The sequence below is a fragment of the Corvus moneduloides genome, chromosome 18 (assembly GCF_009650955.1).
Source record: "Corvus moneduloides isolate bCorMon1 chromosome 18, bCorMon1.pri, whole genome shotgun sequence".
Taxonomy (NCBI): Eukaryota; Metazoa; Chordata; class Aves; order Passeriformes; family Corvidae; genus Corvus; species Corvus moneduloides.
Genome location: NC_045493.1, coordinates 12,016,661 through 12,039,889, shown reverse-complemented (window position 1 = coordinate 12,039,889; position 23,229 = coordinate 12,016,661). Strand labels below are relative to the sequence as shown.

Here is a 23,229-nt window from a genome sequence, read left to right as displayed (position 1 = left end):
AACACACACGTCCTGCTCGTGACTGACTACTTCACCAAGTGGGTGGAGGCTGCTCCTCTGCAGAAGAAAGATCCCTTCTCCGTGGCTAAAGCCCTGGCTACCGTATTTTACAGGTGGGCTCCTCTGCTGTTGGTTATATCGTGCCTCTGCACTGCGATGGGGAGTGCTGGGGTGTGTTGCAAAAATACCCGGTTGTCCTCAAGATGTTTCCCTAGGAGAGCAGGAACTCTCCCTTCTACAGGAGAGACCATGCAGTGCCTCTCAGTTGCTCTTCACAAAGTCCTTGGGAAGAGCCTGTTATCCTCTTGTTACGGGGAGAAGAAAGGCAGAAATGGTTCTCTGCCCGAGGCCAGGGGAGCTGTGTCCCAGTTCTCTGTAGAAGCTTTAAAGCCATTCCCGGATTTCTCCTAGAAAGTGCTCATTTTGCATCCACACAGCGCCTGTCACCATGTGACATTGTCCTTGTGGAAAACACGTGGGGCCAGTAGAGATTTGAATTCAGAGCAAGAAGCTCCTCTCGTTTTCTCCTGCTGCCTTATAATTCAAAAGCAAATGGGCTTGGCTGGTTTGGAACAGAGGGACCAGCAGAGTGCTCTCTGCTCTTGGGGAGGTGAGGTCATGGCAGCCTCGTTAGCACGAGCTCCACTGGAGGGTCCTGTCCCTTCCTATTCTCTTTGCACCCATAAAGATGGAACTCCTCGGGCTCTGCCCCAGCTGGTGGAGTAAAACCAGATGTGTGTCCTCTTCTTGCCCAGGTTTGGTGCGTCCAAGAACATTTACACCAGTCAGAGCTGGGACTTCTGCGAGGAGGTAGGTCTGGTGGTTCAGGGGGAAGCAATGTGACCCTCAGCAGGTTTTTTGGGCAGCAGGTCCTGAAGGCAGAGTTGTGATGTGTTATGTAGTGGGGGCGAGGAGCTGATGCTGCCTTATTGCTGCCCCAGCCCTGTTGGGAGTGGGAGCTGATTTGCCAGTGCTTTCACCTTGGCAGGGATTTAAGGTTATGGATCAGCGGTGCAAGTCCTCTCTGCTCAGAAGGAAAGACCGTGTGCATGAAATCCCAGCCGACCTTGGGATTAACCCAGCTTCCCAGCGCTGTGGAAAGCTTCAAGCACGGGAGCAGTCATTGCAAAACATTTTCCCGGGCTCTAGCTTTTGTGGGGAGTGTTTGCTACTGCACAGCCTCTCCTGGCACAGTGGGGAGACAGCGCTGGCCCTGCCTTGGAGGCTGCTGTGGGGCTGACACGCCATGATCTCCATGTTCTCACAGGTCAGCCGGCACCTGTGCGAGCGCTGGAACATCTCCCAGCTCCTCACGCCCGCAGACCCCACAGACCCCGCCAGCCCCGGCGACCGCAGTGCCGAGGTGCTCAGGTCCTCCATCTGCAGCGTGGTGAACGAGAAGCCCAGCGAGTGGGACGCACACCTGGACCCCGTGCTCTTCGAGTTCCGCACCTCGGTCAACTCCGCCACCAAGTACAGCCCCTTCTTCCTCATGTTCAACAGATACGTGTGCCTGTCCTCTGAGGTAACTGCCCAGCCCAGAGGAGCCTTGCAGGAGCTTTGTTACTGCTGTGCTTGCAGAGTAACACCCCAATCTGTGCCTTGCAGGTGGATTTTGTCAAGGACTCTAAAGAGCAGGGGGCTGGCTCCGGTAAGGCCGACAGCCTCCCGCCGTTCACAGCCACGGTGCAGGAGCAGCAGAACGTGGTGAAGGAAATTGTGAGTCTTGTGGTGCCTTGAAATCATTTTGCAGCTAAGTCCAGGCCTGGCCTGAGAGGAGAGGTGGCAGGTGGCACCTCAGTGTGCGCCAAGGGCAGCAGGAGCAGAGCTGGACCCTCTGGGCCAGCACCACAGAGAAGCTGCTGGTGGTGCTGCTCAGAGGTGGGTGATGAAATACGAGGGACTGACTTGCCCCATCAGGCTAATGAGAGCTGTGTCCCAGCCTGCCCAGCTCCTGACTTGTAATCTTCATCCCAAATCAGCCAAGGGAGTCCCTCCTTAGGCAGGGACAAGAAGCCTTCAGGGAGATGCTGTGTAACTATAGAGGTTTAAAGTAATCCTGCCCCAAAATGGGAGGAGTTTGGGGCTACCATGAGGACTAGTGGCCCAGTGGGCAGGGATATGGGCTTGGGGAGCAAAGTCAGCATGCAGCTCCTGTCTCTGACATGCTGGGTGACCTTGGGCAGCTCATTTTGTCTCTCTGTTCCTTGGTTCCCTCACTTGTAAAACGACCTCAGTGTCCCCTGTGAAGTGCTTGGTGAGCTGTGTGCCAAAAAATCACAGACAAGGCTCAAGTGCTTTGTTTGCTCAGTCATTTCTTACACTCAGTCAGGGTTATGTGGTTCTCTCTGATCTCACCCAAACTGTGGTTGTTCTTGCCAGGGAATGACAGGAGGGATACGGGACAGGAGGGAGGAGGGCCTGGGAGCTGGATATGTAGGACCTGATCCCTTTGGAAGCTCAGGCTCACTAGCTCAGCTCCCCTTTTGTGAAATGGAGCTGCGCATCGTGGCACAGGGCAGGGAGAGCTCTGTGCTGTCCCTAATGGAGCTTCGGCTGTTGAGATCACTGACTCTCTCCTGCATCCAGGCAGGGTTTGGGGCTGTAATTAGCAGGAGGTGATAAAGCTTCCCTGGGTTCTGTGGCACTCCAGCCAAGATCCCCTTCTGCCCTCTACTGATGGAGAACTGACAGCTCTGAGTACGGCCGTGGAATTGCAGTTTCCTATTGTAAGGTCTCCTGCTGGTTTGGGGTGGTGAGAGCAAGGCTGGGAAGCCCTTGCTTAGTCCCTCCCTTGCCCCGGGTGCATCCAGCTTTGACACTGCCAACTCTCAGTCACTCCCAGCATCTCTTGTGAGGAGAGACTGGGAGCTGGGCCTGCTCAGTTTGGAGGACACTGAGAGGGGATCTCATCAATCCATAGAAATATCTCCAAGGGGTGTCAGATGGTTGTGCCAGACTCTTCTCGGTGGTGCCCAGTGACGGGATGAGGAGGAATGGCCATAAACTAAAACACAAGGAGTTCCACCTCAACATGAGGGGGAGCTTCTTTCCATGGAGGGTGACAGAGCACTGGAACTGCCCAGGGAGGTCATGGATTCTCCCTCTGTGGAGACATTCCAAACACATCTGGACACATTCCTGTGTCACCTGCTCCAGGTGACCCTGCCTGGACACAGGGTTGGACTGGATGATCTCCAGAGGTTCCCTTCCAACCTAAGGATTCTGGGATTCTGGGATTCACTGAGCTGGTGTCAGAGTTGAGCTGATTCCTGGGTGACACCTCAAAGCCCAACCCCTCAATCCTCCCGACAGGTGATCTCCAACATGACCACGGCCTGCAAGCGGGAGCGGAAGGGCGTGAAAAGGAAAAGTCAGGGCCTGCCCTCTCTGGCCTTCAAGGTGGAAGACAACGTGTTTGGGGGCAGCACTGCCAGCTCCCTGAAGAAGCTGAAGAAGGGCCAGTTTGTGTCGTTCCAGATCGAGACGGTGCTGCCCTCTGAGCAGAGCATGTCCGCCGGGAAGAAAACCAGTTAACCCTGGGGCTTTCCAGGAGTCCTGCGGCACCGGGGACAGCACGGACTGTCCCCGAGGTGTGTGGCCCGGCTGCGTGGGAGTGCAGGGTGCAGATGTGCCTGCTCTCTTCTGGGAGAAAGGAAGGGGAAGGTTCAAACAAGGGGGTCTGTTCAGTCCCTTCCTGGTCCGGGTTTGCCCTTGGATCATCCCTCAGACCGAGGGAGGTGGCACCATCCTCATTTAGGTTTGGCAGGGAGAGACTCGGTCCTGCCAAAAAGCTCCACCTTGAATGTGGCTTGGAAGTTGCCCTTTAGGAGTGATTGCACCAAAGCCCGGGAGTGATCTGGGTGCAGATGGAAGAGAAGCAGAAACCAGACCCAGCCTAGCTATGGACAATGTTTTCTGCAGCTTAAAAGTGTCCCTGCTGTGAGCCTGAGCCAGGAATAGTCACTCCAGGTCTGAGTGTGTTCCTGGTGGATGTGGGAAGGGCTTGAAGTGAGAGGTTGGTTTGTTGTTTTTTTGGGGTTTTTTTTGTTGTTGTTTTTTTTTAAGCACTTATTAGCAGAAATAAAATCAACAACAGAATGTGGTATTTTTGGTTTTGGTTATCCAGGCAGAGAAAAATGAATTTGTCTTTTGTAATGTCACCATTTTGTTCTCTCCGAAAGTGGTGTGAACTCCAGGAATCGTAAAATCTGTTCCTGTGCTAGTGAGGGTCACAGGGGTGTTTTTAAGCTCAGCACTCCAAAAACATATGGAAACTTTGGGATAGCCCACCTGGATGCATGGGGGCAGCCCAGGGAAGAGCCTGAGCCCTTCCATTCCTTCTGAGTTGGAGTGGGAGGTGAAGGGGAAAAGTAATTTACAAGCTGGATTTCTTGAAAGTGGATCCCTCTGTGTCAGGGGTTAATTAAACCCTTGTAAAGTCCTTCTTGAGGGGTTAATTAAACCCCTGTCGAGCCCCTTTTTAAGGATTAATTTTAAAAATTATTTTGAGCCCTTTTGCCGGTTGCTTTTGAGCCAGCTCCTGGGTTGTATTTTTCCCTCTTTACTGCAGAAATGAGATAGAGCCAATAAAATAATTTTTAAAATTTAGAAATATGTATTTTGGGGAGTATAAAAAACCTTCTAAGGTGGGGGAAAATTCCGGGGCTGCCTTTGTTGCGTCGGGCCGGGGTTTACAAGGACAGGGCGGAGCGGGGACCTACCCTCGAACCCCCAATTTGGGGGTCCCCGGTGCCGCCGCTCGGCTCCGTCCGGTCCGGCCGTGGGCGGGGCCGGGCCCGCGCCGCAGGAGAGGGCGTGCCCGGTGGGCGTGGCCGGTGGGCGTGGCCACATCCGGGCCACGCCCAGCACCGACCTTGTTCCCGGGACGCGCCGCCGCCGGTCGGAGCGGGCTGATCCCGCCGATCCCTGATCCCACCGATCCCTGATCCCGCCGCCGGTAAGACCCGTCCGGGCGGGCCGAGGCTGAGCTGCCTTATGCTCTGAAGCGGGGAGCCGTGTGTGGGTGTCCGGTCGGGGTATGGCGGGCAAGGTCCTTCCCGGCCGTCTTCCCTCCCCACCCCACCCCACCCCACCCCACCCCACCCCACCCCCGGGACATTCTCCTACGGGGGGAAGGCGGGATGCGTCTGGGGACCTTGGGCGGCTCCAGCTCGGGGGCTGGGGACACGGCTGCGGGTGGTGGGGAGCTGCGGTGGCTGCCTCCTCCTCCTCCTCCTCCTTCTCCTCCTCCTCCTCCTCCTCCTCCATGGGCCGGATCCGCACAGCTTTGCAGCGGATGGCAGCAGCGAGCACCCTGGGAAGCGTGTCCTGCTCCTCCCTGGCATCGCTGCTCTGCTTTGCCTCCATCCCTCCTTCCCCACCCACCCTATAAACCCCCGTGCTTCCCCAAATTGCAGCCTCTGCCCTGTTTTCCTCCGCTTTTTAGCTTTTTATCCCACTCGTCCGACCACCGAGCAGCTCTCGCCCAAGGGCGCAGCTTGTCCAGTGCCAAGGGCTGCCCTTCTCCCGGCGGTTTGATTTTGGGGGGCTGCGGCCACACAGGCTGGAGTGTGGCCGACACATGGCACCCCTTGTGCCGTGCCTTCCGCACTGTGCACCGTCACGAGCTGCTTATCCAGCACAAATTTCAGGATCAGGTACCTCCCTCTTGCCTACGCGTGGCACCTCAGGGCATGGCAGCGGAGCAGGTGAGCGGCTCAGTCGGCTTAGAGCAAATCGAGCTTTTTGCCCTTTCCTGTGTCCATTCAGACCCTGCCCCACCATCGCTGCTGCCGGACAGACCCCCGGGCGACAGCAAAGGCAGCATCCCGCCCCGGAGCCTTCCTCTCCCACGGGAGGCAGCTGTGGAATTCCAATCCCTTTTTCATTTCCTCTCGGGATTTTTGTTGTGTCATTGAACTGCACTGGGGACAGTAAGGTGTGACAAGCTGCCGTACATATGGTTTAGTCTTATTTTGATGAGGGGGATCCATTATAAAGCTGAGCTGCTCTCCCATCTGCTTTCCTACGGTTTTGACTGGTCGGTTTCAGCTTTGTCCTGGGAAAGGTGGGCAGAGACTCTCGGATCTATCCAAGTTTAACACCTACACGGCTCCATAGCACAGGACACGTGGCTGCACAGATGTCACGGCAGCACCCAGCGGCTGGGGACCACCCAGCTGGTCCCGCAGCTGCCACAGCAAGCTGGAACAAAGATTCCCATCGGGAAGTGCAGATGTCTACTTTGGGATTCAGGATGGGTGAAGGCGTCCGGGAGGGAAGTTTGTCTTCGTTTGTGCTGCTCATTTAATGAAATACCTTGTGGCGTGTGCAGCAGGGGAGGGGAGGAAGGAGCAGACAATGGTGTCTGGGGTCAGGATGGGTTGGTGGGGAGCTGGCACGGTTGTCCCCCCATCCTGCTTCTGTTTCTACACCACCTCCCTGGGGTGAATAACAGCCCTGTCCCCCTCTTCTCACCCTGCAGCAGAGGCCGACATGACCACGTCCTTCCCGTGCTAGGGCTGCCCCTCACCACCTCAGTGACCCCAGCCCGGTGACGAGGATGCGCGCCTGGAAGGCGGTGGCCAGCACACTGGCACTCAGCGGGGCCGATGTGGTGGTCACCACGCTGCTCTACACCCACGGCCAGGGTGGCCGGAATGTCCTGCAGGACCTGCGGCACTTCAACATCTTCAACTCGCTGCTGGACATCTGGGGGGGCTGCCTGTACCGCAGCTGTGTGCTGCTGGGGGCTGCCATCGGCGTGGCCACCAACACGGCCTACGGCCCCCGGCGCCTCAAGGCATCGCGGACCTTCATCGCCGTCATCTGCCTCCTCATGGGCATCTACATGATGGTGAAGCTGCTGCTCTACTCAGAGGTGCGGAAGACCATCAGGGACCCCTGGTTCTGGGGGCTCTTTGCCTGGACCTACGTGGCGCTGGCAGCCACCTTTGGGCTGTGGCAGCTGCTGGCCTGTGTCACCTCCTCCCGCGAGGCGCTGGGGCCTGGCTCTGAGTCCCGTGCTGAGGCGGAAGAGAGCTGTGATGGGGGCACTCCCAGGGACAAGCGGGAGGAGGCAGCAGGTCCCACCATCCATAAGCTGCTGTCCTACACCAAGCCGGATGCCTTCTTCCTGGGTATCGCCTCCTTCTTCCTCCTTGTGGCCGCCTTGGGTGAGTGAAGGGACCACAGGTGGGCTGTGGTGTGCTCCCATCCTCATCAGGAGGGATGGAGCCGTGGTGGTAGGGCTTGGAAGCACTCTAGGCTTGCTTTTTTTGGGGGTGCTGGGTAGCACGTGCTGCACGGGGTGGGTGAAAAATGCAGTGGGGCCAAACCAAATGCAGCAGGGGGTAAAATACACTGGGAGTGCAACATCCCCACGTGCCACTAAGGGCTGCACCTCTCAAGGGGCATTGTGTGATGGCTGAGTATCTCTGTGGTGGGGATGGGGTTGCCCACAGGCTGTTGCAGTTGGAAATACAGGTCCTGTGCCAATCCCATGCACTGGGGCTGAACCTCCCTGTCCTGTGCTTGTCCTGCAGGAGAGACCTTCCTGCCCTACTACACGGGGCTGGCCATCGATGGCATCGTGGTGCAGAAGAGCATGGATCGCTTCTCCACGGCAGTGCTGGTCATGTCGCTGCTCGCCATAGGAAGGTAATCCAGGGGCTGGATTTGGCCCTGACAAGGAGGAGTTTGGGGTTTTCCCACAGGAGCTCGTGGTGATGGTGGGCACAGGCACCCACTCTGCCAGTTCACTGCCAGACCCCAGGGATGGTCTGTGAATTCTCTGCACTGTCACGATGCAGAGAGGCCGTGGTTGGCAGTCATGAGGCCTTTGTGTAGCCCTTCACGTCCGTCTGCTGGAGGTGGGGGAGCAGGAATGGACACAGGGAATGGGTTCCCTGGGGAATGCTGTTCCAGCAGTGCTGTGTTCCCTCCCAAAGCTTGTGACTACCATGGTTAGGACCAGCCACCACTGTGCTGGTGGCACCCAGGAGAGGTGTGGGCTGGTGATAAGTGTTGTGAGCACTGCCGGGCCCTTGGCCCAGCACAGGGGTGTTTGTGTTGCTGAGAGGGTTTCGTGTCCATGGCTCTATAACGTTTCTTATCTGCAATTAGCTCATTTGCCGCAGGTATCCGGGGCGGCGTTTTTACGCTCATCTTCGCAAGGCTGAACATCCGCCTTCGCAACTGCCTCTTCAGGTCGCTGGTGTCTCAGGAGATGAGTTTTTTTGATGAGAATCGCACAGGTTGGTTCCTCTCTGCCCCGGATTTGCTCTAACCCCTCTATCCCATCCCAGATTCTTTCCCCTTGGCTTGCCCTACTAGCATACAGCAGATTGGGGGCAGCCAGAGGCGGCACCCACATGCTTGTAGTTAGAAACAGAGGGAGAAAGCTCTTCCCTTTCAGTTGCCTCCCAGCGTAGGGATGCCCCACCTAACAGCCTGGCATCCAGCAGTCCCAGGGCTGACATGCTTATTTTCAGTCACCCCCAAAACTCCCATTTCCTTCCTCCCATCAGTGCCTGTTGGTGGGCTGCTCTCCAGCTCTGCTCCAGTCTCTGAAACCTCAGATGTGTGAATCTTGCTGGATGTGCTTGTTGCTTTCCCCGTTTGCAGTTCAGTCCTGCCCCAGTCTTGGTCCCAGGCCGTGCCACTCCAGTGTAACTTTCACACATTTAATTTCGTCTCGGCGATATTTTTAGTTTTGAGGCTGTTGCTGTATTTAGCAGTCGCTGCACAGTACCTTGGTAGCTGAGGACAGCAGAGATGTTACTGGAAGTGAGATGTGGGTAACCCTGGGCTTGCACAAAAGCATGGGAATTCAGCTGGACTCAAACACAGGCCAAGGATTTAGGAGTTCAGGGTGATGTTTGCTGGCTGTAACACTCAGCTCCACCAAAAGGCGCCGCCAGAGCTTCATCCCTCAGTAGCTGGACCCATGTCCTCAGATCCCTCGGGTCAGCTCCAGGCTGTGGACTGTGCTTGGCCTGTGGGCTGCTCTGTGGTGTAGGGTGCTGCCACAGTCCCCTTTGCTGTCCTACAGCCACCCTTGGTGACACAGGTGATGTAACTTGTCCTTTCAGGTGCATCTCCTGCCTCTCATGCATGCAGTAATCCAAGCTCCTCTGTTTTGCTTTGCATCCACAGCAGTGGAGAGTTGCCCCCCTTCCATGCCACCCTTCTGACCCCCAGCTGGTTGGATGGGGAGCTCCACCTGGCCCCCTGGCACGGGATGTGGGACACGGTTAGGCAGTGACCTGCCGTGGTGACATGTCCCTGCTCTCCCCTTCCCTGACCCCTCGTTGCTGCAGGGGACGTCATCTCCCGCCTGACGTCGGACACGACCATCGTGAGCGACCTGGTGTCCCAGAACATCAACATCTTCCTGCGCAACGTGGTGAAGGCCACGGGCGTGATCTTCTTCATGTTCAGCCTCTCCTGGAAGCTCTCACTGGTCACCTTCATGGGCTTCCCCATCATCATGCTGGTGTCTGATGTCTATGGGAAGTACTACCAGGTAGGCAGGAGCAGCTGGCATTGCCACAGTGCTGGGCTGGTCTCCCCGTTAAGCCATCAAGGAGCTTGTGGGTGGCCTTGGAGCCGGTGGGAGTGATATTGGAGTGTTTTGCTGCCAGCAGTGGGGGCAGGAAGGTGGCATTAAACGTGTGTGGGCACACAGGTGTAGCCTGGGCTCTTATCTTGCTTCATGCTCAGGAGTGGAAGCATCTCATGTCTGACAGAAGAGGTGGCTGGGTCATGGGGTGTCCCCTGTATGCGCCTGCCTGTCCTCATGCCATCTCTCCTCCACCTTTGGAGACACTTGGTGGGGTCCTGGAGCCTGGGGCGAGTGGGGAGTTGTGCCTTGGGCAGCCTGGCACCTGCTGAGCCCCCTCTGCCTCCCCTTGCTCCCTGCAGAAGCTCTCCAAGGATGTGCAGAGTGCCCTGGCCAAGGCCAACAACACGGCTGAGGAGACCATCTCGGCCATGAAGACCGTCCGCAGCTTCGCCAACGAGGAGACGGAGGCCAACGTGTACTGGCAGAAGCTGCAGCAGGTGTACAAGCTCAACAAGCGGGAGGCCATGGCTTACACCTACTACGTCTGGTCCAGTGGGGTAGGTGGAGGGCCCTGGGGCATCCCTGCGTGGGGCTGGGATGGGCAGGGGAGTCTCTCTGGATCCCAAAGCGCACAAGGCACCTGCACGTGGTTCTCCTCCGCTCCCAGGGAACTCTGCGGGGCGAGCCCAGCCCTGCTCTCTGCTCTCTGCTGCCGGTAATCCCCGGGCTCTTGATCATTTATTACTTTCACCCATCAAAAAACATCATCCCGTTCCGCCCCGAGGCAGCGTTGCGTCGCTCCGCAGAACTGCCTGTTTTCCCCTGCAAATAGGGATTGATAAGAGCTCAAGGTCGTGGAGCACCCGTGCCTGTGTGTGCTGCAGTGCGTGCCTGTGCCAGCTCCGCTCCGGGGCTCCGGCTGGGGGACGGCCGCAGCTTCTGCTCAGGAACGGAGATTTTCTGCGTGTGGGTGGTGGCAGGGGGAGGCTCCTGGGCTTTGGCTTTGGGTTTTTTGTTTTTTTTTTTTCTTCCTGAAAAATGCTTTTTCATCATTTAACACCAGATGGTTTGGGGCTTCTCCAGTGTTGGCAAAAGCCACACGTGAGGCTGCCCTTATCCCTGTGCATTTAGGGATTGAAGCAATCTCTGGTGAAGGATTTGTGAGTTATGGTGCCTTTGTGCAGCTGTAAGAGACTTTATGGCTTCCCAAGTCTGGAAGCAAAATGGGAGCATTATTAGCATTGTTTCTGGGCTCCCAGGTGAAGCTGGAGCATGAGCTGGGTTGACACTGATCCTGACAAGTCTAAGAAGGCAAAACCCCTCAAAAACAGCTCCTGCGGGGCTCGCGTAGAAAGAAGACAATGGATAGCTCAGCCCTGGTAGAGTCTTTCTTGGAGGGAACGCAGGAGCTTAAGGTCAGATCACGGCAGAGCAATAGAAGAGGAATTTTTTTCCCCTCTATTTTTGTCTGTGTGAATTTACAGCCTATTCTGGTCCCACAGGGCACCAGGGCATCGCTGCTTTTTGGAGCACCTGGGCAGCATGGAACAAAACCAGCTGAATAAAAGGGGCTGGTATTTGTCACATCAGAGCTGACCTGTCTCCTTTCCAGAGTAGGTGGTACCCCCCACACTGACTTCAGACAAGAGCTGAGGTTATGCTTCAGGGACTTGTACATGCAAGGAGGATATTCTGCATTAACTCCTGGCTTGATTTTGTGTTCTAAATTAAACTATGTCACACTCACATAACAGAAAGTTTATTTTAGTGGTGAGGTGACTGCATACTGTGGATAATTTGAACATAGATTATTATGCTTGAGGCCCTTAGTCCAAGAGAGAAGTTCATGAGATGCTCTGTTATTTCAGATAAATTCTCCCTCCTTGGCTGTTGTCCCTCAGGACTTGTTTTGTTGAAGGTATCTGCCCAGCTCTTTAAATCAGCCCATGTACTTGAGTTGTTTATCCATGCTCACTCCTAGGGCTGCCAGCTGCACTGTCAGGAATCCTCAGCTCAGGGCTCAAAGAATAAATGTCAGCACATGAAGTTTGGGTTGTGTGAGTAATGACAAACACACCAAAATATCTGTTGTCCTTGCTGATTCTGGGGTGTTTTCTTGCTTTCAGCTGACTCTCCTGGTGGTCCAGGTCAGCATCCTTTACTATGGCGGGCACCTTGTGATCTCCGGGCAAATGACAAGCGGAAACCTGATATCCTTCATCATTTACGAGTTCGTCTTGGGAGACTGCATGGAGGTGAGTCTGTTTTAGCAGGGAATCACAGAATGGGTTGGGTTGGAAGGGACCTTAAACACCATCTCATTCCAACTCATCCCTGCCATGGGCAGGGACATCTTCCACCAGACAAGGTTGCTCCAAGCCTCATCCATGCTGGCCTTGGACACTTCCATGGGTGAGGCAGCCAAAGCTTCTCTGGGCAGCCTGTGCCAGGGCCTCCCCACCCTCTGGGCTATCCCATGTCAAGAGGATGTTTGTCTCCCAGAAGGTCCCAGGGCAGTTGCAGGGATAGATCCAGTGCTGACCTTCCCATGACACATTTCTTTGGTGCTGTGGCACTGCCAGAGGGGGGGGTTATCCCCTCTGCTCCCCATTCCTCCCTTGCCGTGGTCTCACAACCTTAATGTTCCTGAAGCACCTTGTCCCCCAAAAGGGCAGCTGGAACCAGAGGGGTCAGGCTGGCCCTGCTGAAGGGCAGAGCCCTGGCTGCCTCCCAAGCACATTTCCTGGCATGGAGAATGAAGGGATTACAAAGCTGCCTGTTAAATTTCAGGCTTCATTAAAAACTTAATTATATTACTTTTTTTTTCCCTTTCCCTGGAATAGGCTGCAAGCTGCTGCGTTGGCAGCACCTTAGCAAGATGGGATTGTGGGTGGGATGGTAGAGCCCACCCAGGGCTGCCTTCCCCTTGCAGAGGCATAAACTTGGCTAATCCAGGCAGGAATGATCCAGCTGAGGTTTCCTCACAGCCAAGTGTGGCTTTGGTGGTGCTTCAGCCTCTGTGCAGGGGCAGAGCAGAGCTGGAGGCAGCTCTCCCAGCTCTCACTATCTGTTTGGATGACTGCAGGCTCTGGTGGGGTTTCCAGGCTGTGGTTTTGGCATGGATTTAGTTTGGTTTGGGGTTTTTTTTTCCCCTCCTGATGGGAGGGGCAGTTGTAGTACAAACTGTTCTGCAGCTCTGGATTTAATATTGAAAAATGCCCTTTCCCTGGATTGTCCATGTATCCCTTCCATACCCAGCAGAGGAGGAAGAGTTTTCCTGTGCCTGATGACTGTAGTCAATGTCAGGCTATAGGAGACTTGGGATTGCTTCAGCCATTCTCCTTAGGGTGGCACTGACTGATTTCCCATCACTTGGGAGGGTCTCACCACTGCCTCTTCCCTTCCAGTCCATCGGCTCCGTGTACAGTGGCCTCATGCAGGGAGTGGGAGCTGCTGAGAAGGTCTTCGAGTTCATCGACCGCAAGCCCACGATGGTGCACGACGGGTCCCTGGCCCCGGATCACGTGGATGGGAAGGTGGAGTTCAGGAATGTGACGTTTTCCTACCGCACTCGCTCTGCAACGCAGGTTCTCCAGGTGAGCCCAGTGGGCACTGTGCCCTCCCAGCACCATGTGCTGCTGCTCCACCCTGGCAAGAACCAAACCCCAGCCCATGGGGAGTGTCAGCTGCCTGTCAGAGATGTGTAAAGGCAGGCTCAGCACATGCTGGAAAACAGATTAAAAGGAACAGCGGGTGTTTAGGGCCGGCCTTCCTTACAAGGAATGAGATTTATTAAGAAAACCCTTGTTCCCCGCTCAGGCATTAAACGTGTCAGCGTGGTACAGGGCTTTGTGCCAAGCTGCCTCAGGCTGCTTCTGTGGGAGAGGGGCTGGGACGATGAGGCAGGGGGAGGCAGCAAAGAGGTCAGTCTGCTTTTTAGAGGACCTGCTTACATCATCAGGCAAATCTGAAGCAATTTGGAGGCTTTTTGCTTCCCCAGAGCTAGGACAAATGGCTGATGGTGCAATCACCAAGGCAGAGGGTCACTCTGGCCAGATTTTGGCTACCTTTGTTGTGGAGTGCCCCAGGACGTTGAGAAAAGCCTGGACCTGAGTGTGCTCTCCCATCCATGTTGCAGAACGTGTCCTTCACCCTGCATCCTGGCAAAGTGACAGCGCTGGTGGGTCCTTCAGGGAGTGGGAAGAGCTCCTGTGTCAACATCCTGGAGAACTTCTACCCTCTGCAGGACGGGCAGGTGCTGCTGGATGGGCGTCCCATTAACATGTACGATCACAAGTACCTGCACTCCGTGGTACGAGCGACTGATACGTGTATTCTGGTTATCACACCTGTATTCTGCTTAGTCCAGTTCCCACCTGCAGAGCCCAGAGGGGCTGCATGGCACTGTTGCACATCGCTTTGGATTTGAGCTGGCAGCTTCAGAAATGTCCAGAAAGCTGGAGGCTGGAAGCGGTCCCAGAAATTAATTCGGATAATTTGTGGGGGTGGAAGGGAAAGGGATGGAGGTTGCTTTCAAGGGGAAGGGGAAGCCTTCCAAAAAACAGAACAAAAAACATGTTTAGTTTGGTATTTTTTGGCCAACAGAGTAGAAATATGGTTTTGGCTGTTGGATTAATTATCATCTAAATTTGGTTTGGAAAAAGAGCTTTGCATTCCTCCAGCACTTTCTACCTTAAGATCTTAAAGTGATTCTCAGCTAATGGGGAGTTAAACCTCTCAGGATCCTGGCAGCAGCTGGAGCACCAGAGGGGCTGGTGGTTTGCCTAGAGAGGGGTCCAGGCCCCTCAGCTTTCCTCTGTGTGTCAGCACAGATCAGCCTTCATCTCTGCAAGTAACTGCCTCCTTTGTTTGCCCCCAGAGCAAATGGCCTCAGCAGTCAGCAGGAAAACCTGAAAACAATTGATCAGAGACAGGCTGGAAAGCCAAAGTCACTGTGACTAATTTACATTCCCTGCCCGTACAGAGCGAAAATCAAAGGCCAAGCAAGTCTTTCAGTTTAGAAAGCCTGGTGTGCTGTTAGGAACATGGGGAGAAGTCAATTAAAATGTGATCGTGTCCCCCTGGCTCTCTTCATGCACAGTTCTGAGTAATAGTTTGAAAGGTTCGATTTATTCCAATATCAAGGGTTTGATAAAGCAGCCGAACATGAGAGTGAGCAGCCATGGCTGGAAGGCAGGACAGGGAGGCTGTTGCTAAGCAATTAAGGAATTGCAGCAGTTACATCCCTAACTTGCTCATTTGGGATTAAAAGATGCAAGAGGGCTCATTCACACGGCCCAAGTGTGATTACTGGCCTTGAAAGGAAAATCAGCAAGGGCCTGGGAGAAGGTCTCCCCAGCTTGACTTATCCCAGCAACTGGTCTTCCATTCTGGGGAAAGCAAACAATGATGGGAATAACAGATTTGGAGCAAAAGCACAGCGGGCTTTAGGAGGGGAAGCCCACCCCAGATGCCAACGTGCCAGCATTGCATCGGGTTTCTTTCCTGCAAGATGGCTTTCCAGCAGAAGATGCAAACTGGACAACCCTGACATTGGCATCCTCACTGGAAGCTCACATTGAGCACTTCTATATCTTGGTTAATGGCACTTTTATATCTTGATCTTGGTCCTTACTCAGCAGGAACAAATACCAATGATCCGAGATGCCGTGCAGTGCATCTTCTGCTCCTGACCACTGCTCTCCCTTGCTTCCTGCAGATCTCCCTGGTGAGCCAAGAGCCCGTGCTGTTTGCCCGCTCTATTGCAGATAATATTTCTTATGGCTTAACTTCAGCCTCCTTCGAGTCAGTGGTTCAGGCTGCCCAGAAGGCCAACGCCCACAGCTTCATCACTGAGCTACAAGACGGCTACCACACAGGTACCCACCCCTCTGCAGGGCCTGGCAGCTGGACTTCTGTGGCAGCTCTTGATTTGTGTTTTGACCCCTTTCTCTCTCCCTTCACCCAACAGAGGCAGGTGAAAAAGGAGCTCAGCTGTCAGGTGGCCAGAAGCAGAGAGTGGCGATTGCCAGGGCCTTGATCCGAACCCCTCCCATCCTCATCCTGGATGAAGCCACGAGCGCGCTGGATGCAGAGAGCGAGCACGCGGTGAGAGGCTCACTTGGGTGTTTGGGCCAGAGAGGGTTTGGAGGACAGACTGTAGCTTCAGTTTCCAGCCTGTGGGCAAGCTTAGTCTTGACATGGTGCAATCAGAGGGTGGAGTAAGCTGCCAATTCCGTAGCAGGAATTTGCTTCCAATGCTCTTGTAGCCACCAGGAAAGGAAAAATTCCACATTCACAGCAGCCAATGCCTGACAAACCTGATGAGGTAGGGATCTTTGCTGATTTTTTCAATGTGGAAAGTGTTAATTGGCATTCAGAGACTCTTTGTAGCCTTTTAGGACAGGATACAGAGGAAGACCCTATAAAATGATCTGCAGCAAGGAGAGTTGGACTGCCTGAGCTCAAATCCCAGCCAAGGCACCAAGGAAGCCACACTTGCAGGAAAACCCTTGAGCATCCTGTGAACTGGTTTATCTGTCTGGGACGTGATGACCAAACAGCTCTTCCAGCAGCAGTTTGGCCTCACTGATGCAATGACATGAGGGAAAGCCTGTTCAAGGCTGGGGTTTGAGGATGTGCCTCCAATCCCAGAGGACAAATCCTGCTGGGGCAGCACAAGTGTCTGACCTTGGAGCAGCTTGCTGCCTCATAGGTCCTCAGCCACGTGTGTGGTACCTGATGCCAGCCCAGGGCTGGTTTTGGCTACCCAGGGGTGTCAATGTGACATGTGCTTGATGGCCACCTGCCTGCCTTTAGATGTCAGTGCTATTGTCTCGATTGAAAAAAAGCCTCTCTTGCCTTGCCTGGATACACTCAGGAAAGAATGCTGCTTTTCTGTGCAGCTGCATTCACCAGGTATCGGCTTGCTGCAGTCTCTGCCAGCACCACATGGCCTCCAAATTTGGGGCCCAGCTATAACAAGTCCCCAGCTTGCAGGATCAGACCTGTGTTCATACCTCACCTGGCTGGACTGAGATGGTGTTTGGGCTGCAGCCGGGAGCTGGGCCGGACATGCTGGTGCTGGTAGTGCTGCAGGGAGCCAGAGGAGAACAGATCTCCAGTCCAGAGGTTTCTGGACACTGACCACAAAGCTGCTGTTCTCCCAGTGCCCGGGCGCTAACGCCTTTTCTCCCCGCAGATTCAGCAGGCGATTTACGGCGACTTGCAGAACCACACGGTGCTTGTCATAGCTCACAGGCTGAGCACTGTGGAGAGGGCACACAACATCATTGTGCTGGACAAGGGCCGCGTGGTGCAGCAGGGCTCGCACAAGGAGCTGATGGAAGAAGGAGGCCTTTATTCCAAGCTGGTGCAGAGACAGATCCTGGGGCTGGAGGGGGGCGGCACGGACAGTGTCCAGCCTGCGAAGGCGCCCGGCGGGCTGGAGGAGGAGTTCAGGATAGACCATTCCCTGCCGGCCGCGGCACAGGACGATTACAACAACGCGGCTCCCAAGTGAGGGCGGCCGCGGCCGGTGCTCGGACGCTCCCTGGGACGCTGGGCCGGAGGTGGCAGAACGGCACCGCTGGCTCGCCCCGTCACACACCCGTGCACACCCAAACACACACCATAGAGCTTCCTGCAGGACGGGCTGGCGGGCACCTGCCAGCTGGCAAAACAGGGATTTACCCGAGGGAGCTGGGTCTTTAGCAATTCTCAGCATTTCTACTGGGTTTCTTTTCTTACTACCAGTAACTCCTCTCGACTGGGACTTTTCTCCCATCGGTCTGCATGTGTAACTGCTATTAACTGTAATGGATGTTAAATGCATGCGTGGAGGGGAAGGTTGAAAACCCCTCCAGGAATTTCAGGGGATGGCTTTTGTGGCTGGATAGAAAAACGGTGAAACAAGGTCCTGCTCCCTCTGTCAATCTATGGGGCTAATCCAAAGTTGGCTGAAGCCTGTTTGGCTTTGGCAAAAACTGGATCACTCCCATGGAGCTGAATGCCGGCAGAGTTTTGCACTGAGTGCCTGCAGGCTCAGGCTCCCAACCATTGCTGCTGAGCTTGTATCATGTAGTATCCATCCTTGCTGGGACAAGCCAGGGGACCAGGAGGCAGATGTTACTTTCTGATTTTCTCTTGGTGCTTGGTGGGTGTTTGTTTTTAAGGATGAAATGTTTTACCATAATTGGGTTAGAATTTGGGGCTTGGGGTTGTCTTTTTTTTGATTGGTTTGTAGTTTTTTAACGTTACTTGTGTGCACTGTGCAATGTCTGTCTGGCTCCAGCATCCACTGAGAATTGGTCTGTTACTTCAGAATTTTTTTTAACTCACAACCCCGGTGCTGGTGTGAAAAAAACACTACTAAAGACAGGCATAAAACACTAAAAGACAGCACTTTATAAATCCCACCAAAGCTTTGTTCAGCTTCAGGCCACGCTAGTGACTTCACTGCATGGGAAATCCGTACAGTCACATTCCTTGAAGTCCAACTTCAGCTGCCTGAACTTTATAATGTGTTTCTTTGAATATAATTTATTTTAGTATGAGGGATAGAAAGAAATGTGTTGCTCCTAGCCCTTTGGGGTAATGGCTCTGGCTTAGTAGCATTATCCTGCTATAGATTGGCAAAAAATCCTATGCAGCCAGGCAGGTGCTGTTTTAAAAATAGCATTTCTAGGGGAACACTGACTTCAGACTCTGCATAGTTAAGAAATTCTCTCAAGCACTTTAGCTCTCATGTTTTCTGATACTTGAATGCTGCTGCATTTTCCTTTTCAGCAGGTTTGCATTTTTGTTATTGGCAATGTTTTGTTTTCATTTAGTGATGTTTTACAAACTCTAAATTTAGTGTCCTTGAGGAGGGATGCTCAAAAAAATAAAATACTACCTCTGCCACTCAACGTCGAGCTGCTCTGGTTGGGGGTGTTCTTTGCATTCCGGGTTTTCAAGGTAACGTTCATCTGACACCACAGCTGAGTGCAGCTGCTCTTGCACGTGTTCTGGGGAATGACAAGAGGAACCCACAGAGAAGGAGGTATGTAAAACACTTCAGCATCTGATAATGGCTGTGAGCCCAGCAGTCGGGATAACTCATTTTCATCCCACATCCCTTTGGGTGTCAGTCTCCCAGGGAAGGACAGGTAGTCTAACCCTTTCTCAAGGCACGGTGCTTCCTGACTGGAATCTCTTCAGCTGCTGGCTTTTGTGATATAACAATCTGTGCCTCAGAAGAAGAACGAGATCTCTTTTTGTTTTTCCTCCCTCCACTTAGGGAACCTGTGTGGCACTCTGAACTCCTCAAGCACCCCTTCAGTAAATGGCCAGGAGTTCCTGCTTGATGAAAGTTTGCACTGTGGGTATGAGGAGGTTGGGGGTTCCACCCAACGCTGACAGGCAAGTGATTAATTCTGCATTTTTATCAGTACCTGGGAGCAGAACATGGCCACCAGTACACAGAAGTGGAATTAATTTCTGCTTAATTGAAAAACTGGGGGAAAACCCAAATTGGGTTACCTGGGAACTAGAGAAGCCAATTCACCCTGTGAAGCACTGGTAGGACAATGATCATTAGCACATGAGATGCCAGGAAAGAGACTTTGATTGTATCCTGTGTCTCCCTCCCAGGCAGGGCTGCAAAAAGGGAACTGGAGGATGCAATCAGATTCGTTTTATTGCAAAAACTACACTGAATTTCAGGAAGGGAACTCTGTTTCCCAAGCCTGCTGTGATGATAATCCCATCATTGTATTCCCAGGTCAGGTCCAAACAGCTTCAACTGAAATGGCACACTGGAAACAGCAGATTGTCTCTGCTGGTGGCACCAGTCCAAGCTGATAACAGGGCCTGACTTTGTTCATTGCCACAGGTGCTGAATTCTCTCTTCTGCATCCAGATAACTCAAGGCTGCTTTTCCACTGAGCCTCTCGTGGCTTCAATGGGCCCTTTTATTGTGCTGTTGGCATGTTACAAGTGGCACTGCTTGTGTGCTAAAGCCATGAGGGTTTTCTTATGCCCTGGAAGATGGGTGGGAGCTCCACACACCACCAGGGATCCAGTAGAATTAATCTAATGCAGATATTTTTGCTTGCACAAACCCTAGGTCTGTACAGAAAATCCTGCCTGTCTAAATCGTTCCAACTACAGCTTCTTTTTGAAGTGAAAATCAGGGTCAGAGATGCCCATTAGCCAGACTAAGCCTGGCAGTAAAGCTGTGCTTCACCCAAAGCAGCAGTGGGAACTGCTCCAGTGCTGGAACACGAGCTGCTCCCTGGAGCTGCCCAATCCCTTGGGCCTGGCTGCCTGTGGGCAGCCTGTGTTTCAGGCTATTCTCCTGGAAACAAGGCCACTATTCCCTCTGAAACCCTGGGCTGTAGTATTTTGTGGCTGTGGCTTTGGCCAGAGTTGACATTTACAAGGGAACGTGAACAAAATCAGTTCAAGAGCTTCTCAATTAGAGTGATGGAGATAAAAAGGTTTTTTTTCTTCAAAGAGAAAAGTCCTCACAGGGAACTCGGAGGGGTTCATCTGAAACCTTAACCTGGGGGCACTGAAGACTGTCCTGGCAGAACTGCAAGCAATTAAGCATTTGAAAGCACAACTGATTGCAAAGTTGACTGTATATCCCATGGCAGGTTGTTTTCCTCACTATGAATAAGCTCTAACCATTCCCTGTAATAAGTATAACCACAGCTTTATTTGATTTAAACAACAGAAAACCCCATCCAAGGTGAAATTTGAGAGTGGATCCTATAGTCCCAGCACCTCCCCAGAGACCTGGATTTACCCTGTACCTTTGCACAGCCAGGGTCTGTGGCTGACTGACCCAGTAAATGAGCACACAGTGATGGAAAAAACACAGCTGTGTTTATTCCAACAACTTTGTCTCCTGGCACACCAACCTCTGCCTCAATAAGCAACTGTGTGTGTTTCAGTGGCTGCACTTTCTAGGCCTTCAGCAGGTCTGGAAGTGCCACAAGCAAACAGAAAGTGCTTCTAGCTTGGGTTCAGAGATGTGGTTTAGTCTGGGGAGGAAAAATAATATCTGCCTCTTCTATTCCAGCTTCAATGTGAGCTTAAGGCAAAGAAAATAAGTGCAGATAAATAAATCTGCTGCTCTTCTCACACCTGCAGCTCCTTGGAAGGAAGGAGCACCTTACAAACACCTAATTCCTGCTCTCTCTCAGACAGCAGGAGCACTGATCTCTCAAACAGAACGGCTGTTTCTCTGCCAGGCTGCTGAATACACAGGTCATTTCCATGTGTGAAGGAATCCGGGTTGTGAAATCTAAACAGAAGTATGGGCTGTGCTTAATATACAGAAGGAAGTTAAATTGCAAATAAGCCCAAAAACTTATCTGTACATTGAGCGACCAGACTAATAGGGGTTAATAGACACCAAAGACGAGATTTGCAAATTCAGTGTGTACATAACCAACCAGTTTGTCCAGGAAAAGAAAATAAGATGTGAAGGTGACTTGCAAAATATGTCTAAATCTAATAAATATGCATGAGTGCAGTGCTATTGACCGTAAAAGGATATGAGGTACCAGGAGGAAATTCAAGATCAAGTTTAAATAGAAAAAACCCCCTAACATCTTATTTAAACTAGTCTGGATGCCAGTTCTCCCCAAGATTGGAGCCTGACTTCTTATTCACCATGACATGGTTTCCCCTGTAATCTTCACAATTTTTTTTATTCCATTTCTCCTGTAATAAGAAATCCTGACTTCTGTACTTTGCCTGCTTACAGTTCTAATGTACTCGAATGCTGTCACCCTTCAAAAGGATTTCAGCAAAAGCAAATAGGAACCAAGCCTGGGGAGATGATAAATCCCAGCCTGCAGCACTGCAATATTTGATAAACCCTGTAGCCCAAAATCCTGGTTTATCTGCAATCCTTCATATCCTGTCCAAGTGACGCGCTGTCACAAAACCTTTATCTTCCATGAAGACTGCAGAATGGGAAGGCACTCTCCTACCTGTCCAAATAGAAAGTATAATGATACAAAAGCAGTTGACTTCTATCTTGTGTCTCAGCCTCAGCTGCTTTTCTGGACAACTGGAGAACTCAATTACGTGCAGATACTGACCAAAGTACAAATGTTTAATGGAGACTCCTCTCCACCATCACCAGAACCCAAATTACCTACACAGGGAGAAGTACTATTTTCAATGTATGTTGTACTTGAGCACAAATGAGTTATGTTCTCACTTGTGACTGAGCAGTTCTTATTATTCCTTTTTTTAAGCAAAAGGCATCATGGTTGAGGGAATCTGAGAGCTCCACTCAGGATCACACAGCGAGGCAGTGGCAAAACTAGATTTACAACATGGAGCTGAGTCAGACTCTTCCAAACCACACTCCCCCCCAAACCATTTATTTAGGTATGGCATGAAGTTCAAATTACCAGTGTTCTTGGGAAGAAAGGGCTTCTCCCAATTCCTCAACTAATTCCTTGTTTGTGTGTGTGTATATCTATACGTGTGTTTGCATGTGCAAATTTACAGGAGGTTTAACACACGGCTGTAACTCTGTTTGACGGGCATGTGCAAATACAGGGTACGTGGAATGGTGTTGGCAGGGTGACTATCTCCTGGTTTTAAATAACAGGGCAGGGCTGTAGTGACTGCAAACCCGTGTCAGTGCCCAGGGCACAGCTGCTGACTCACCTGGCACAGAGCATATCCCTGCAGCAGGCAGGTGTGCTGGGGTGGGTGAGTGCTGTCATACACGACACATGCCCCTATCACTAAACACCTTCTCCCCACCCTCGGCAGGCTCAGCTCAGCTTCCTGCTGTGCAGACATCGCGCCCTCGCCTCCCTCTGAGTGCACCCATTTTGCGCCAGGGTTGTGGAGTGCCTCTGCACCGAGCAGCCAGAAGGCCTGGAAGGCTTCCTCCAGCAGGGTCACCTTGTTGGTCGTTATTCCCTGTGGATAATAATGACAAAGAGAAGGCTTCTGGGAGGGTGAGAGGCATGGGGAGCTGAGTTTAGTTATAGGACAAAAGAACAGCCATAAAGCTGTCACATCATCAGTGTCCTGCCAGGAACTGCTGGGTCACTTCCTGAGTGTAACTGCAACTTCATTGCATCAGAATTGTCACTATATGGATTTTTTTTTTTCCAGTTAGATCAAAACTATCAACTCCAAAGGACAAGGACCACGTGGCCATTCCCTCCCCTTCTCACTTGGCTCCTGGTTCCTTCTGGCTCTCTCTCCAGTGTTACACACGCAGGAAATAATACACACACCCACACCCACATAGGGACAAAAGCAGGCCAGGAAGGTGGTGCATGCCAAGAGATGCATATAACTTAGGCTCTGTTAACACAATTAATTGTTTCCAGGCATAATTGTCTTTATCAGCCCTGCTAACAGCAGCAGTAATTGGGGAGCTGCTGCTCCTAAGGGTTACCACATAGTGCCTACTGCAGTGCTGGTGACATGACTGATATGAATCAGAAGAACAAAATATATGGTGATTTAATTGACGCAGTTTTGCTACATTGCATTTCAAAAGTATTTAAATTTACCATGAAACACATCTTTGACAGATTATTTATTGACATTCACTGCTGAAGAAAAAAAGTATTTAAGATGGATGAAATGACCTAACACCAAAGTTTGGCCAGATATGATTTTTAGCTATT

The 23,229-nt window shown here is 52.5% G+C and overlaps 1 protein-coding gene across 4 annotated transcripts; it reads left to right on the top strand.

Moving 5' to 3' along the window:
* Positions 1-4,846: 4,846 nt before the first annotated feature.
* On the top strand, positions 4,847-18,483 carry ABCB9 (ATP binding cassette subfamily B member 9). 4 transcript variants are annotated; one of them, XM_032128083.1, is made up of 13 exons: positions 4,847-4,960; positions 5,450-5,711; positions 6,488-7,178; positions 7,548-7,662; positions 8,128-8,258; positions 9,324-9,529; positions 9,928-10,125; positions 11,695-11,823; positions 12,976-13,164; positions 13,707-13,880; positions 15,288-15,447; positions 15,540-15,676; positions 16,770-18,483. In XM_032128083.1, the coding sequence occupies exons 3-13, from the start codon at positions 6,566-6,568 to the stop codon at positions 17,088-17,090; spliced, it is 2,373 nt and encodes a 790-aa protein (XP_031983974.1). In that variant the 5' UTR covers positions 4,847-4,960; positions 5,450-5,711; positions 6,488-6,565; the 3' UTR covers positions 17,091-18,483. The 4 variants fall into 4 exon arrangements, with proteins under 4 accessions (XP_031983974.1, XP_031983972.1, XP_031983973.1 ...); XM_032128081.1 differs by lacking the exon at positions 5,450-5,711; XM_032128082.1 differs by lacking the exon at positions 4,847-4,960 and having other exon boundaries at positions 5,158-5,711.
* The last annotated feature ends 4,746 nt before the right edge of the window (positions 18,484-23,229 follow it).

Excerpts from the sequence above, each read along its gene's own strand:
- ABCB9 (XM_032128081.1), top strand. The coding sequence starts at position 6,566 with ATGCGCGCCTGGAAGGCGGTGGCCAGCACACTGGCACTCAGCGGGGCC. Across the intron at positions 7,179-7,547 it reads CCTCCTTGTGGCCGCCTTGG|GAGAGACCTTCCTGCCCTAC; the intron begins GTGAGTGAAGGG and ends CTTGTCCTGCAG. Across the intron at positions 15,677-16,769 it reads ATGCAGAGAGCGAGCACGCG|ATTCAGCAGGCGATTTACGG; the intron begins GTGAGAGGCTCA and ends TTCTCCCCGCAG.